This window comes from Thunnus albacares, chromosome 3 (genome assembly GCF_914725855.1).
Source record: "Thunnus albacares chromosome 3, fThuAlb1.1, whole genome shotgun sequence".
Lineage (NCBI taxonomy): Eukaryota > Metazoa > Chordata > Actinopteri > Scombriformes > Scombridae > Thunnus > Thunnus albacares.
The window spans coordinates 30,895,198-30,912,729 of NC_058108.1; the positions used below are offsets into that span (position 1 = coordinate 30,895,198).

Here is a 17,532-nt window from a genome sequence, read left to right on the forward strand (position 1 = left end):
AGAGAGAGAGAGTGAATGAGAGAGCTTGCTCCTCAGTAGTTCCTCCTCTCACTCTTGACACCAGCACTCGGTTTTTCCTCCTCTGCTGTAGTGAAACTTCACCAGGTAAGAAAAGCAACCAGACACTCAGACATGATGTGACAACGACTTTATGACAGTCTGTCTCACGACTCTGCAAAATAATCCTCCGGAGTTTTAAAAAAAAAGAAGACGAAGAAGAAATACCCGGCGGCGCGTTTGCGTGCGTGCAGAGACGTGCAGGATTGAAGAAGTTACTCACAAGTCGCCAACTCAGCAGCAGTGTTTTTTTTTTTTTTTAAGAAGTTACCTCGGCGTGCACGTTCTCACACGCGGCACGCGGTGTGTGTGTGTGCGTGCGTGTGTATGTGTGTGTGTGTGTGTGTGTGTGTGTGTGTATGTGATTTATCTGGAGTGCAGTTGCATGCCAAACTGATGCTCTGGCGTTGTAGACGTGGCTTCCTAAATGATTTCATTATGGCTGTTGCATATGTGTTGTGGTTGGGCTAATGTCAGCAGTGTGTGTTCAGATCATTAGTGGTGTGTAACTGGGTGCAAACTGTGCACACATCTCTGAGGGGGTGCCCAGTGGTCTCTGGGGGGGAGGAGAGAGGAGGTGAAATCAGGCTATGATGTAATGGATTTAATTAGACTAACTTAGTTTCTGTCATACAAATACATGAGGAAATTTCCTGAAACTGCAAGTTATTAAGCCGCTCATGAAAATGTGTCAAATGTTTTAAGCTTTTCTGTTTTTGTGCTTGCACAATTTATAGGATGTTTGTTTATTTCATTGGTATTCAAATCAGTAGCTTTCTTTTTTTCTTCTTCTTCTTCTTTCTTGCACAAGCAGCCATGCATCCAGCAAATGCATTTAATCAGAAAGCATGTGCAGTTACAGTAAAGTACAGTACCAGCACTGTATATACAGACAGGTGACAAATTAAAGGAAAACCGGTACAAGTCTGAATGCTAGACCCCTACAGTGAGGGGATCTGGTGGTTCTGTTATGCAGGGGGCATTTTGCTGGCATGGTTTGGGTCCACTTGTCCACTTAGAGGGAAGGGTCACTGCAAATCAATACAAAGTTGTTCTGAGTCATCACTTTTATTCTATGATGAAACATTTCTATCCTGATGGGAGTGGCCTCCTCCAGAATGACAATGCCCCAATTCACAGGACACAAGGGGTCACTGAATGGTTTGCTGAGTATGAAAATGACGTGAATCATATGCCATGGCCTTTGCAGTCACCAGATCTCAACCAAATTGAACAGCTATGGGAGATTTTGGGCTGACGTGTTAGACAGCGCTCTCCACCACCATCATCAAAACACCAAATGAGGGAATATCTTTGGGGCATTGTCATTCTGGAGGAGACCACTCCCATCAGGATAGAAATGTTTCATCATAAGATAAAGGTGATCACTCAGAACAACTTTGCATTGATTTGCAGTAACCCCTCCCTCTAGGGGTCAAGCATTCAGGCCTGTACCAGTTTTTTTTTTTTTAATTTGTTACCTGTCTGTATATTAACCAGTAGTTTAATGGATTATATTATTGCACATCCATGTTATTTAGCATCAAGCACTGCGAACAGGTCCAACAGAGTGGACAGATGTCAAGAAATCAATGTTGTGGCAGCACTTTGAAGTATACATCGATATGGGGAAAAAAAAACCTCAGCGCAAAATATTTCTGAGGATCATGGCTTCAAGGCATGAAACATAAATATGCAGAATCTTTTTGCAGGTTTTGCAAAAATCCCCTGCACTCCTATGCTATATTTTTAACAATAACTATTAACTAGTGTTGTTTATATAATGGTAATTTCAGCAAATTGGTGCCTTTTCTGTCTCCAGGACATAACATGCGTATATATGCATGAAAAGTATCTGTATAATACATTATATTATCAAGCAAAGCGTCCTGTACATTGTCCTAATTGCAATTTGAATGTATATAATGTAAAACCTTAATAAAAACTGTCTAGAACACTGAAAAAATAACATTGTAGCCCATCCCCACTCCCTAACACTACACTTCACCATGAAATATAATGATCAGAATCCTTCAGAAATCTTTTTATTTTTAATGATTTTGTGATTGTATTTCCCATTTAGACATAAAATACATTTTCTCATCAGAAAATTCATAATATGTGAGTTAAAATACACATTTTTAGTCATATCCCCAGGTTTTCCCTCAGTCCTGTTACCGTGACACATTCCCCCCTCTAAAAATTGCGGACACTCCACAAGTCACATGATCAATAGAAAGCAGCATCATTTGAGTCTCCTGAAGGCCATGGGAAGAACAAAAGTAAGTTCTCTCACTCTGTTTTCTGTATTTTTGATCATATTGTAAGTATGACTGAAAATGTCATTCTCAACATTCAGTCCTGTTACCTAAATTATTTCTCAATGTTATGTTGTTTTTTTAAAATATAGTTTTGATAAACCACTTGAAGTTGTTAAGGGTCCTCATGCTATTAGCATTGATGCAATGTAACTACATTTCATGTATTTGCTAATGCTATGCTAAAAAGTCAGTCCTGTTACTTTCAGTCCTGTTACTCATATGAAGTATTTGTCATTTAGAAACCTTGTAAAAATAAATAAAATGGCCTGAGATTGACCATTACACATTTTGAATATTTAAACATTACACAAGATGTGTGTTATCAGATACAGTGCTAAAAAAAGATGAAGAAGTTGCAAATGGCACCAATTTGGCAGAATGACTCATAACCTACCTGCTGCTACCTGCTCATTTTGCACTACTGTATATTGTATATTTTGTATGTTTTTACTGGTGTGTAGCGCTATGCATAGTGTATGTATTTTGCTGTACTTTGGGAGCAGTCCAAGACAAATTTCCATCGAGGTGGACAATAAAGTCAATCAATAAATCAATGAATCAAAAAAAAGAAAGAAAAAAAAAGGAAAAGACAGAAAAAGCCATGATGTAGGACCCTCATGCTACATATTACTGCAGTCCCAGATGGGGAGTTGAGTGAAGCATATCATTTCTGCCATTTAATGCTCATGTTCATACCAACACACCAGATGGAGGTGCAGCAGTTGAAGAGATTTCATACATAGAGTATATGAGGTGTAAACACAGCCTACACCAATGGAGTGTGATTTACACGTAAGTCAATAAAAATCTAATTTCTTTCATTTCACCCATTGTTGGCCACCAGGGGCCAGAAATATAGAAGCAGTCTTCCCTCCTACATCATTATTGTTGTAATACAACTTTGTTCAACAAAGGTGGTTGATGTTGATTGGTTTCTGATTTTTGCTGACAGCAGTTTACCTTTTCCACCTTCCAATGTTGAGCTTTTCTCAGTAACAAGTAGTGTAAGGGATTAAAATTTAAAATTCAGTAATTACATCACGGTTACTAATCCCAGTAATGATCTCTTAATTAAATATTTTGTGGGTCAACTTGTTTGCAGGAGTTTGATGGAGGGTTATTAACAGTAACTACTGTAATTACTTTTACTGCTGAGCAATGAATAAAGTAATGCAATTACATTTCAATGAGTAATATGTGACAAGTAATTGATTACCTTTTTCAACTAACTTTCCCAATGTGGTTTAGTCATCTGTGAATCCCTGTTTACATCCTCTCACCTCAGTGCACCCATCAAAACCCATATGTTGCATTTAAGTGATGTAGGATTTACTGTAAAAATGAACTACCACAGGGAAAAACAGAGGCAACTAGAAGCAGTCAGGTTTTGTTTTGATGATTTAAAGCTTACAATATCTCCTCCCTATAGTTTCAAATACTGTTGACAGCTGTCCAAAATGATAAAAATATGTTATACTTATCCACACCAGTGCAAGAAACTCTCCTTGTTTTAACAACAAGATGCCATATTATCCTTCTTCCTACATGATATCAATGTCCTATTAGCTCTTGTTATTTTGATGGTTTGTAATGTTGACACCAAAGGAATTTGAGTTATCATTGCAAACCTGAAAAAAAAGAGTTTTACACATTCGGAAATGTATCCTCTGACATCTGACTGGCTGAGATAGTGAAGCGTATTCTGATAATAGCTGTTCAGATCATATTTTATAATCAGACACATAAAAATATTGAGGCAGAGTTCCAGTCATTTCATTTTTTTCGCAGTCATGCTCCATCCATCATCTCAAATCCTGTTAAAATTCACCCATCACTGTAAAAAAAAAAAAAAACCTCTGGGAATATCTCTGTTATCTCTCTCATGCGCCTCTTCTCGTTTTATTTTTTCACTCTCATCTTTCTCATATTTTTGTTTTCTCCTCTCCGTCTTACTTTTCAGAGGATTACTGCTACGGTTGTGAACTTCAGAGGCTTATGATGAAGATGGATGACAAAATATAGAGGGGTACAGAGAGAAATCAGGAATAGATAGAAAGAAGGAAAGTGAGATGTACTGTAGACGGAGAAAGACAGACAGTAGAAAGATGCAATAGAAAAAGAAGGAGAGGACAGGACCGACAAGTCACACAACTGTTAATTTATCTGGTGATCGTTTTAGTTCAGTGTTTTGGTCGTCCTCAAACTCCACTCTCATCAACCTTGTTTCCCACAACAACCCGCAGCTGTTTTTCAGGAAATAAGCTACGATAAATCCACTGTACGTTACCTGCCCAGCACCAAACAGCAGACACACAAAGTTAGAGAATAGCTGGCAAACATAGTGAAGCATCTGGCAGCTGAAGACCTCGGTATTTTTCTCAGGAGTTGGTGAAAACCAGAATAGAGATAAAAGCAAAGAATACTGGATTTATATTTGTCAGGTGACCAGAAGTTTGAAGCACTGCCAACAGGATCTTTAAATAGGCAACTGTTTCCTAATATGTTATTCTTAAAAACTTTATAATAGAGAAATATGTCAGAACTGTTGTCTGTCATCTTCTTGGAGTTCCTCTGCCCCCATGTGGACAAAAGAAATCATATAATGCAGCTTTAATGATTTGATTTGGATGTTGTCCATTGTTTGTTATTGTATTAAAAGAACTGTCAGTCAATTTGGGAGAGATAAAAAGTTTGTAGTGGAGTTTTAGTTTGCATTTGGCTCAAAATACTGTATACAGTTATTATATACATTAAAATTGCACATGTAACGTCTTATATGGCAAATTATATACATTTAGTATCAGATGTATGCTTAAAGAAATACTAAGACATATTTAATTATTTTTTAACCAGCTGGGTTTAATGCCACATCATGGTCTTGTGTGATCCAGAGCTGGGAGTTCCATCCCCCTCCTGGATTATACATCCTAGAAACATGTGCACTCAGTTTACCATAAGGCTCTCTGGATCAGAGCATCAACTGAGCACCATATGTTTTGTGTTATGTAATGTTATGCTATGTGACACAGAAGGACGGACTAAAAAGCTTTCTGTAACTATGGATTTTCACTCGACCGAGTTTTATTATCGCTAAATACAATTAAAAGCTCTCAGGGTAGTCAAATGACTACATTAAAAGTAAAAAAAAAGATATTTTGTACTTCTATATGCAATGTTATTTAAGAAATTTTATTCAGAGGGAACAACAAGACACAATTAGTGTGTGTGCGTGCTGCACAGAAGAAGTGTGCCAAGAGTAACAGGTTCAGCAGCACATGTTGTCCTTGGAAATGTGTGTGTGAAAGTGTTTCTTGCTCTGAGCTCATGCAGAGAATATCAAAAGCTGCTGATGTTTTCATATCAAGTCAAGTCTGTGTGTGTGTGTGTGTGTGTGTGTGTGTGTGTGTGTGTTGATGAGGAGCCACATACTTTTAAACCAACAGTTTTTTCTCCAGGGCTTATATTTCTTAATCCAAAACCTCTGGATCCTATATGAAAATTGAAGTTGTCTCCAAGATGCTGTATTTTCAGAAAGTTACTCGACATTGAAGTGTTGTATTTTCTTTCCTTTTCCCCCTTTCGCTTGTTTGATGTATCCCATTTTTTCTTTTTTCTTGTGGAAACCTTTCAAAAAACGTCACATAATTGTTGTGAAGATGAGCACATTGATCCCTAGGTAACTACTTCACTGAGACATTTCCATGACTTCCACTGCACTCGTTATTCAAACCACAATATATCTTGGCTGCATTGCATTATGGTCTATTAAGCCAACTGTCATTTGAGAAATTGGTATGTCTACTACTTTTTTTTACAATGGATTTTTCTTTCTATGTTTTTCCTGTTGCACACAAAATAATGAGTCTATAGAGAAAACCAACGACAACCAACAGAAAAGAGGATTATTGTCACTGTTTTCAACCTTTGAGAATTATTTTACCATCAAAATACCATAGAAATATTTTGAATTGCTGTCATGTCATCTATGATTGAACTTGAAATACACCACCAAACAACTAAATTGGCCCAAACTGTTTCAGTTTTTTCAGGACTTTTTTCTGGAGAAACTTAAAACTTGTATTTAATGTGTGTTAAAATGGATTTTAGAGTCACATAGAGCCAATGAAATCATGATTCTGCCCTTGCTTTATTTGAACAAACATTTAACTTCACCCCTATAACTTTTTAACTCCTCTTACTTTTTCTTCCATTCCACTCGTAGGTTGTGACAGCCATGTTGGCAGTATGTTTGAGGCTGCTTTTGCTCCTCCCCCTGGTTTGCTGTGTCCCCCCCCTCTCCAGACCTCCTTCCAGACTCTGCAGACGTTGCTGTGATCACTCTGAGCCTTCAGCAGCTGCGGCCCAATACCAGATGCCAGAGGTCCGCACTGTCATCAACATGACCATCCTCAAAGGTACCAGAGCCTTGATTAGCTTCTGTCAGCTACTGAGTACTGCTCACTTCAACCTGTGTGCAGTTTAAGAAGCACCACTTTAAGTTAAGCTGTACATCCTGTCCGTTTGGCAAGTCGTCAGTTTTTCGGTTTCCACGTTCTTCCTCTGTTTCTTGCAGAATACAGTAGACTATGGAAAGTCAGCCTTTATCATTGGTTTGTATGTCTGCATTTAGCGAAAAATACAGTCTTTGTTGAAAAGGTTGCATGTTCATTCACCAAAAACAATATATCCTAGAGTATTTGTGTCACTGTCTCCCAGTTACATTCCCTTAATCGTGTCACCGCTTCCGCTTTTCCAGATGGTTGTGTGTCTGGCAAGGCTACTGTTAAATCAGAAGAGTAATCAAGCTGTATATGTTATAATGGAAAAGTGTTGCTGAAGTGTTACCATGCGTTGATGGTTAAGTAGGAATGAGACAAAGTATAAAAGCGAGACTCCTTTGAAAAGGAAATTAGACACTCCACCGAAAGAAAAAACCTGGAACCACTTTAAAAATCAACCTCTATTCAACAGACAGAAACAGACTGCCAAGTATGAACAACTTTTACAGATTATGACAGCGTCTGTCATAGAAAATGCATATCAACATCTGAATTTTTGTAAGCCATGCGGTGAAGAAATTTAACTAGTCATGGAGAATAGCTTTCATTTTATTTGGCAAATTCCAGAAAACACATCCCTTCTATTTAAATGCATACAGCGGAAACTGAGTACAAAAAATAAACCACCTTCACCTTCAATTCATTTGTTTGTAGTCTGTCGAATATCATCTGCATACACACATGCCTGTATCAACACAACATAAAGGGAAGTAGCAGAATGGGTAGTAGAGGTATATGTAGAGGTCTTCAAGGGTCCACATTTTTGGATCTGATCCGAAATGGACCTAAAGAGTTTCCTGAACCCAACGTGTATGAATTCATTTTTTAAAAAAGTGATCCAATGACCCAAACTCAGTCCAAAAAAGAAGATATGATGAGTAAAAACTACCAAATACCAAATACAGAAAGAACACCAACATTGGCAGCACCATGATGCATCAGGACAATGGCTGGATTAGCAATCCAACCCATGTGTGGTTACTGTTAGTTTATTATCAATAACTTAGTGGTAATGTGATCAATTGTAAATTTGTTTTGTAATAACATTACAATATAAACTCGGATTTAAAGAGCCTTAAAGTGGCCGCGACCTAATCTTGAGGCTCTATGTTAAAGGTGACATACCATGCTTTATGTGATTTTATGTTATTTTTATATTGTTATGATGTCTATGTTATATAAAAGGTCCAAAACTTGAGGTGAATGTATTTAAAAATTTTCCCTGCAAGTCAGGGCTTCAGCCTGCCCTGAATGCTCCGTTTGAAATGTTGCCTCTACTTCCTCCTCGTGATGACATCAGATTGTTCGTGTGTACCCACAAACGGTCGTCCGTTGGTAGCCTTTGTTGCTACGGTTGTTCCGCAATGGCCTCTCGCATATTTTGGATTGAATTCTGGCAACAATCCTACTATTACTGTTTGTTTAGCCAAGGGGCAGCTTCTGAGAGCTAACCAATTAAAACAGAGTTGGCTCATCAGGAGGGGCGCCTTAAAGAGACAGGAGCTAAAATAGCCTGTTTCGGAAAGAGGCTGAACTGAGGGACTGCATAAAGAACCAGTATAAGATAAATAAGGAGTTTTTTAAACTGTAAATCATGTAAAAGTATTCCAATAGAGCCCCAGAATATAAATATAGACCTAGAAATGTGCATGATCTTAAATATTTGGTGATGTTATGCTCAGCTGGAGTGTATTTCTAAATAAATTTGTGTTAAATCAAATAATCACAAACAACAGCAAACCCAGAGCTGGATGTTCAGGCGGAGGAATACTGGCTGGTTTGTAGTAAAACATCTGATTTTTTCTCAAACTTTTGGTTTTGCCTGAAACAACAATTTTTTTTCCTGTGGTTATTTTTACTCACTTCATGATCAGAGTTGATCCAAGTTGATACTCAATCAGGTATAAAACCTATTAACACACTCTGAGCCAAGACACACAGTCAAGTTTTTGACAGCTTATATGAATTAGTGTTTTGTAAATCAGTGAGGAAGTCCAATTGGGAAAACAATTGTGTCTAGTTGAGTGTGTGTGTGTGTGTGTCCGTGTGACTTTATTTGTATGTGCAAGTGTGTGTTTAAACAGAGAAATAGTGATAGAAAAATGTGATGAAAGAAAGAGATTAAGAATACAAGGATTTTATATCCAGGAGTCACGCTATCACAGCTGGAGAGGGTTTCGTGAGAACATACAATAATTAATACCCAAGTCTTAGTGGCCAACTTGAAAAGTGTGGTCCAAACAATGTGTCATCACTCTGTTGTTTTATGTGCCGGTCCTTTGATAGCTGGACATTCCAGGTCTGTTCCGACCCACGATCAACCCCCAAACCAGTCCAACCGCTGAACCAAGAAAAGGAAAAAAATCTCATTTTTCTCTCTCACTCTCTCTCACACAGGCATGCAAACACAATGCATGCACGCACATATTTTTAGGTAATTAAGGCCCTTTACTGCAGAACTCAGGAACTTTTCCATGGAAGGGACCAAAGTCCAATTTTGAGTTCTTGGACACAAATCAAAAGCCAAAAAGTCTTTGCGGCTGAAGTAGAACTTTCCACATGGCCATAAACTAACTGGACTCTGCAGTATGAAAAAAATGATGGTTGATGATGGTGATTGACACAATGTAGACACACATATGGACCAAGACGTATGCAGCCCTAAGAGCCTGCACACCAAAACTCAGTTTAAACCTTTACTGAAAATTGAATGATTAAATTCATGGTTTGTCAAAATGATATTATTTGACACTCGGAAGCCAGTGAGAGATCAAGCAAATGCAAAATATACTCTAGGAACTATTGCAGTTATTCATTTTTTTCAAGGTCCTTGATTACTTCAAAGGAAAAGGGTCTTTGTTTCAGAAGAAATAGGATAAAACCGATCTGTTTCTGAGAGCTGTCAACCCCTGAGGCTGCATTTTGTCCCACATTGTTGATTCAAATGAAGCAATAAAACAGAAGTGTTGCTGAATCGCAGCTGTGCAATGATGGAGGTCTCGAAAGGCGCTGATGTAAGATGTCAGTGGGTAGTCAAAGTTTTAGATGTTGTGTCAACTCCTTCTCTTATCATCTCTTATCTTATCTTATCCATGGCTTACGGTGCAGACACACAGACTCCGGCGATGACGGAGCTGGATGCACCGGTCCACTGAACTCTGTGGCCAGTGGGTGATGTGGTGGGTGACGTATTGCGAGTTCGGCAGTGTTTGCTTTTTGCTCTGCCATTGTCAATATGGTGGCTGCATTACAAACGATGTCATTTTACAGCTAAATAGTAATTTAAAGTATGTTTCTGAAACATTTGAGGCAAGAAACAGGCAATGCAGTAATATATTGATTCATAATTGATCAGCATGGCCTAGCATGACAGTTTGATCTGAGTTTCATGAGCCGGCCACGTTGCGCTGGACGGACCTCATTTGCATAAAGTTGAGGTTGAGTTGTGACTATGCAAATTCAGATACAGTTGTTGGTCCGTCAACATGCTGTGCAGTATCCATCATGCACCATCATACACAGCCAGATCTCCTGCTCTCCATAGAAAATGACTGGGATCCGTTGACTTGACATCCATCAACGGATTCGGTGTGTCTGCACCTTTAGGGGTCATCCCAAGATCTGAGTGTGGAACTTCAGTGACGTGATCCCAAATGGTCACGTATGGTGGGGTGATGGTTACCTCTGTCTACATTCAAAGATGGTTTTAATCTTTCTCTGAACTTGCTTTGACTCCTGATAAATGACGAGGCAATGTCTGTTTTTAGTGTGTTGATCACAGACAGCTGATGTTGCCTGTTTCTGGTCCAGAGTCCGTGCTGTTTCACAGATGTAGGTTCAGTCTTAAGGGTATACCAGTAGAGTTTGTATGCTGTATGTATAGTTTTGTTCATTTTTTTAATAATCAGAATAGACTGATATATTTTTAGAGGCTCTTGGCAAAACAGTTTGTTGGTTATATTACTGTGATACATGAGTTTACAAACAGCTTCAATCATCATCATGACGCTTTGTCTTTTTAAAAAGTGAGATCCAAAATAGCGCCAGATCTTGGATTTAAATTTGACAGATGTTTCTAGTGTTCCTGCTTTTCCGTTTTGTCCATCTGTACACAAGTGTGAGATGTTTTAGTCCAGAACCTTTAGCACTTTGACACTTCAACTAAAATATTGGCAACGTAACTTCCATATCTGGAACCATTTTGTTGTTTTACAGCATATTTGTCTTGTCCTTTCAATGCAAATAACAGATCCAATAAAGACAACGTGATGTCACATTTAAATTAAACAGAATGTCGTGTTTTAATCCAAAGAGCCAGCGCTTTTCTCTAGCCTTTTTTTGTTTCACTCATGCAGAGTGGAATCAATGATGGATGAAATAGATATGCAATTTTCACTGTCTCAACATGTACATTTGCAGTGTAGCCATGGGGCATATTGGGTATTTTGAATAATATTGTGAATAACCAGCCCAGTTAGAAGAAATGAGGCATGTTGATGGTAAGGGACTGAACCAGAAAATAAGCATTAGTTGTTTCAAATGTGCTCCTGGAAGGAATTTATTGGACATCACAAAGTGGTATCTAACACTGTATGAAGGTGGTTATTGGTCTTGTAAACACTAAGAAATAAAAAAGAAAATGCAGAATCTAAAGTTGACACATCAGTCCCATATATGGTCATCAAGCGTAGAGGTGGTGCTAAGCTGGTGTTTGTGGAAACTACTATAACTGTCCTCTTTCTGTGGACACTGGTCACAGCTGGACAGATCGTTGTGGATCTGTAGAGAGGGATCACTGGTGTTTACCTCAGGTCTGCAGGAAGTGTTGGTCACGCTGTGGAGCAGACAGCGAGGGCAATGCTGTGGCTTCTTCCTCTGTGGTTTAACCAACCAAGAAGTGTTTAACTCATGACCACATTAGGACCTGCCTGAAGGGATCTAAGTAAAACAACATCCCGGAGACAACATAGCAAGACTTTTTGAAGTCAAGTCTGTTGGCTGCGTTGCTTCTGTTTGAATTTACCCAGATGATTCGGGTTAAAGATGTTATGTTATGCCTCAACTGCAAATCACTAAAACTGTCTTACTTTTAATACAACACTTTCAAAAGGCTGTTTTACTTCTTAGTTTATTTGCTTCTGTTTATTATTAAGGGGATGTTTGCTTAGCTCCCAGGCCTTTTTTGTACAGCTGCTTCATAGTGATATGGATAATGAAGTTTATAAAAGCCTGTAAGCATTGTCACTGGATTTCATAGCACAGCACTGGCAACAACAGCAACACTCCAAACATTCACTTAAACAGAGACGTTTCACTTAGGAGTGGTAAGAGAGGCTTATTAATCATTTTTAGAGCTTGCCGTCAAGTCTCTTATAATTTTAAAATCCGGAGATGTTAGGTTGTTGTGGCGGAAAACTGCCACATGTCACAGAAGCAGGATATAAACTGTAAACATGAGCTGAAAAAAGGAATAGTTCAGCATTTTGGGAAATACAGTTATTCACTGTGTGTTAGATGAGGAGATTCATATCACTCTATGGAGCTAGAGCCGGGAGTTGATCATCTTAGCTTAGCATAAAGACTGGAAGCAGAGGGAAACAGCTATCTCTGTCCAAAGTATAGCATATGTGAAGTAGACTGTAGAAAGTAAATGAATGGAAATGCCTGAGTAAATAAGCGGAGAGACATTATGAATGCAGATGCTTCTGTACGGGGCATGCAGGGTCACTGAATGGTGAGATGAGGATGAAAATAGTGGTGCTTATCTTGATTACATGTGCTACAGTGTTCCAATCTGTTGAACTCAGAGTTTATCATCTGTATGAAATTGCTGTTTTGACGCTTAAAGTGTATAATTTTGAAACCAGACTATAATTCTCCCGTATGAGATTTGTTTTTGTTTTTCAGCCAAGTGCTTTCAGCCAGGAGATTTCTAACTTTCAAAACTCACCTTTTATCCTTTTTTCTCTCTCTCTCTCTCTCTCTGTTTTTCTCTCTCCACATTTTGGCATTACATAATCTTTCCTGAAGACTTTAGAAGAATTAAATTACATCACTGTTATTGCAGTTCCTAGTGCTCCACAGTTGAGCTCAATAAAGGTCACAGATTATTTAAATGATTCAGCATTTAAAATTCCTAGCACTTGAATACAACTCACATTTTTCAGCAGACCCTCCTTGCAAACTTCTTTTAGAACATCTTGTTTTACAGTCCAAGAGAGGCTTAAAATTAAGATAAATATGAGTTTAGATTTATAAGCAGGATTTAGAGTTTCAGATGTGAAGGTCTTGCAGCATGTTGTTGCCAATTCTGGATTTGAAACCATCATAAAAGAAAAAAGCTTAATGGTATTGTGTGACAAAACGATCTGTCCTGCACTAAAAGCCTGGATAAAGGCTTTGACCTGTTTTCTTTGTAAGAGCTGCACTCGACTAAATGGCAAGATCACCTCTGTAAATCTGCAGTGTTCTTCATGTTCTTAGAAATTTGAAGTTACAGCCGCTCTGGCCAATCATGTAGTCTGGACCATTCTTGAAAAAAAGACATATTAAGTGCTGAAATATTTAAATTTCCTTTATACACCCAAGTTAAATAAAATAAAATAAATCCAGATTAAGTGGATGTTTCCGTCTGCGCTGCTAACCTGGCTTTCCTCTCATCCCTGCAGGTGATAAAGGGGACAAAGGGGATAAAGGTACACCCGGCAAACCAGGTCTGGAGGGACCCCACGGGCACCGGGGACCCATGGGCCCTAAAGGCAGCAAAGGCCAGGCAGGAGCCCCGGGAGACGCCTGCAAGATACCTCACTCTTCCTTCTCGGTGGGACGTCGCAAGTCCCTGCACAGCGTGGACTACTACCAGGCTCTGGTGTTCGACACGGTTTTCGTCAACCTCCACGAGCACTTCAACATGTTCAAGGGCAAGTTCTACTGCTACGTGCCGGGGATCTACTTCTTCAACGTCAACATCCATACCTGGAACTTTAAGGAGACCTACCTCCATCTGATGCACAACGATAAGGAGCAGGTGATCCTGTACGCTCAGCCCAGCGAGAGGTCCATCATGCAGAGTCAAAGCGTCATGCTGGATCTGGCTCTTAATGACGAGGTCTGGGTCCGACTCTACAAGAGGGAGAGGGAGAACGCCGTTTACAGCGATGACGTGGATGTTTACATCACCTTCAACGGGTACCTGGTGGCACCTAGCGTCCAGTGAAAATGGACGGGATGAGGGATGAGTGGAGTGGCAAAATCTCTGTGTCGGATTATTTCGTCTTTTTTGCCGTGGATACTGCTTTATGCCAAGAGAGGAGAACTAATACATGACATTACAAGTTTGGTGCTTATTAAATATTCATTCCATCCGGGAGAGGAACATACTGTGTTTTCTTAAATGAGGACTTCCCTTAAAAAAATCTTAAAACTAAAAGGAACCATAATATAGTGAAAGGTAGCACAGCACATAATTAGGAAAGAATGTCATTACTTCCTTTGCACTAGAAAAAACTGTTGTACAAAGTAAATCATTTTTCCTACTCCTGTGCTGTGCTAGTTTTCCCTCTTGGATTACTCCTTTCAGGGACTTTGTGTAAAAACACAAGTTAAATCATTTATCAGGAATCATAAATCTGTGTAATTACTTTATATATCTGTACTATGACGGTTCTAAACGTGCATAGAGTTTCTGTCAGATTAAAATGTGTTCAGACAGATTGCTGTCTTTAACAAATGTTTCCTTTGTGCCTCTCAGAAGAACACTTAGCTTTAAAGGGTTTGTTCCCCTAAATTGCAAAAACACATTCTCCCACTAACCCCTAATGGTGCAGATAGTTTCAGTTTTATTTTCTGAAGCGTTGAGATATCCATTGCTGAAACTTTTCCCACCACCTTGATATAATAGTGCCACACAGCGAAACATTAAAATACTGCAGGAAATTTGAAACCATGCCCAAAACCTCAGAGCGCGGCCCTGCATGTTTCATGTTTGATGTGAGGATGTTCCTATTGGTCCCACATGAGTGTAGGAGTAAGGATGTTGTCTTATCCTGTTTCGCTGACCTGGAGGAAGTGGTTTCAGTCACCGTCCGTCAAACGCCCAGCAATAGTGACTGTTTCAGGAAGGCCTCCTCTGGCATCGGCCTGCTTTTCTCTGGAGCTTCTCTTCACAGTTCAGGTTTTGTTTTATGGTTCAAGACATAGATGGCAAATGATACATAGTCTAAAACATTTAATCAAACACTTCATTCTCTCTGTATTATCTCGACATTGCACACCTCAACATCTCTACCGTTGCTGATGTCTTCGAGGTGTGTGGTGGCTAATTACAAGTCAGACCCTTCTTTTCATGTGCAGCGTTAATTCCAACTTTTGAATCTCTTCCTACACACACCCTAATCTACTAAACTAAAGGACTCAATTATAGAGATGAAAGAAATTTTGTTTGGGGTGCTGAAAAAAAAAAGCTAATCTCTTTCCGTGATGTGGTTACTCTGGAAAATCTGCACCGTCAACAGTTTTTATTGGAACTATTTTCCACTGAAGAAATAGTCTCAATGAAAACTGTGTGGAATCTCTACACACCAAAAATATCTGCATAGGTAGGTTTAGGTGGAAAACATAACACTTTTTTGTGATTTGGGTGAACTGACTCTTTAATTATGAACATTTCCCAACATATTAAAATGAAATTTTAAGGTGCTTTATGACAAAATGCAGGGATGCATTAGGATTTAAAGATTTCATATTATGTAGTCTTACAGAGACTCCAAACTGCAGAGCAGTTTATGTAAATAGCTGTATAATAACTGTCTTTATAGCTTAAATCTGTGCTTCCGCTCATGCTGTTGGGACTGGACTATACTGTATATGTTTGTGTGTGTTTGTATATGTTAACAATATTCCCTCCTTTAAAGCATTGCTAACCAAATCTGTCTTTGTTCTGTTTGTTCCGTAACCTAAAAGTTTTCATATATTTCACAAAATCATGAGCCTTTACAAAAAGGTCACTTGTTTAGCCACAAAGCACTTGCACATTGTCATTTCTGCAGGAGAATTTTCTCTACCCTTCTAATTCTTTACAAATTACACCATGCAGCATAGGACTTGGCTCACAAATAAACCGCTCAGTCCTATGAGGACATGGTATTTGAGATTTAACCCCCAAAATTGGCTAACTCTCTAAAACAAACAAACAAACTAGCAAACAAAAAACCCAGCTCAAACTGTCAGAGACAGAGATGGGTCTGCAGCATGCCAGCTCCATCTGTTTGGCCATATCTCTCCCATTAGCTGTAATACCGTCCCCAGGGAGGTTTTGCTAGAGGAAAAGCAGACTGCAGTGTTGTAAATACTTTAAGCCTTGAGTGGAGTTCTGAAAAGCTCTATTGGGAAACAAAGCAGGACATCTGAAGAGTTTCCTGAATTGCCAGCCCAGACTGGTGGAGGCTGTTCCAGCATGGACAGTAGACAAGCTCTTAGTTTGAATAAGAACTGGTTGAACCAGCATTTCACTTGACCTAGTTTAGGTTTGTCTTAGTTTTATCATTAAAAACTTGACAAGTGAAGTGAGCAAACATGCATCAACACATTTGTGCAGGTGATAAAAAAAACACTCCACCTCAAAAACAATGAAATGCAACATTAGAGTGCAAAATGATAAAACAAAAAATGCATCAAGGGAACAAAATGAATTGAAACCAAACATGACAAAAATCAACCTTTAAAAATAAATTAATAATAATAATAAATCATCGTAAAACAAGTGTATGTCCAAATCTTTTAAACATATTTGTGCTCCCTTTGTTGCTCATTGAAAATAACAAGTGCACTTTCACAGTCAGCTTCGACGATCAGCCTAATTAACTCAACTTTTACAAGACTGCTGAAAACAACCAGCCAGGTTCAGGCTTATTCACTTGTTCCTATTAAACAATAAACAAGTGGCAAGTGCTAAATTCACTTTCAATTATCCCTGCTGGGTGTAAAACACTGGCTAACAAAGAGAATAGCAGGATTATTGGTACAGTCGTTGTCTCCCATAAGCATTTCAACGCTCAGCCTGTGCACAGGGATGCACAGATATTAAAGGATAGGTTCACAATTCTATCTTAAAACAATAGTCAGGTGTCCATAGGAGCATTGATACAGGTTTTTCTTGCTGTAATCATTCCTCCTGCTCACACTTACCATCAAAAGATAACTTCCTAATGCGCTTTCAATGTATGTGATGACAAAATTCAATCTTCGTTTTGTGCAAAAATGTATTCTAAAGTTTTTCCAAGGCCAATATGAAGCTTCATCCACCTGGATTAGTAAAATCAAGGCGATATCTTCCAAAGTTACAGTCTTTTAAATACCAATCTCCCTTTTTGTTACTATCCCGTCACTGCCACTTAACAGGAAACACTGTCTAAAGAAACCCAAATGGGGAATTCTATACCAAAAACTTTGGAAGATTTGCATTTGATTTGGGTGACTGAAGCAGATCTGTACAAATCAGATTTTGGCAGATGCTATTACCCAAAGCAACTTAACATAATAACTTTCAAACTTAACATGAACAAGAGCTATTGCAAGAGGTATCGCAGCTCTCCCAA

General features: G+C 38.8%; 1 protein-coding gene across 1 annotated transcript; it reads left to right on the forward strand.

Annotated features, from left to right (window-relative positions):
- Positions 1-16,576, forward strand: c1qtnf6b (C1q and TNF related 6b). Its single transcript, XM_044339366.1, has 3 exons — positions 1-105; positions 6,601-6,793; positions 13,606-16,576. Exons 2-3 carry the CDS (start codon positions 6,613-6,615, stop codon positions 14,151-14,153), a joined length of 729 nt encoding a protein of 242 aa, XP_044195301.1. The 5' UTR covers positions 1-105; positions 6,601-6,612; the 3' UTR covers positions 14,154-16,576.
- The last annotated feature ends 956 nt before the right edge of the window (positions 16,577-17,532 follow it).

Coding starts and splice junctions, on each gene's coding strand:
- c1qtnf6b (XM_044339366.1), top strand. CDS start 6,613: ATGTTGGCAGTATGTTTGAGGCTGCTTTTGCTCCTCCCCCTGGTTTGC. Junction 6,794..13,605: donor CAACATGACCATCCTCAAAG/GTACCAGAGCCT, acceptor TCATCCCTGCAG/GTGATAAAGGGGACAAAGGG.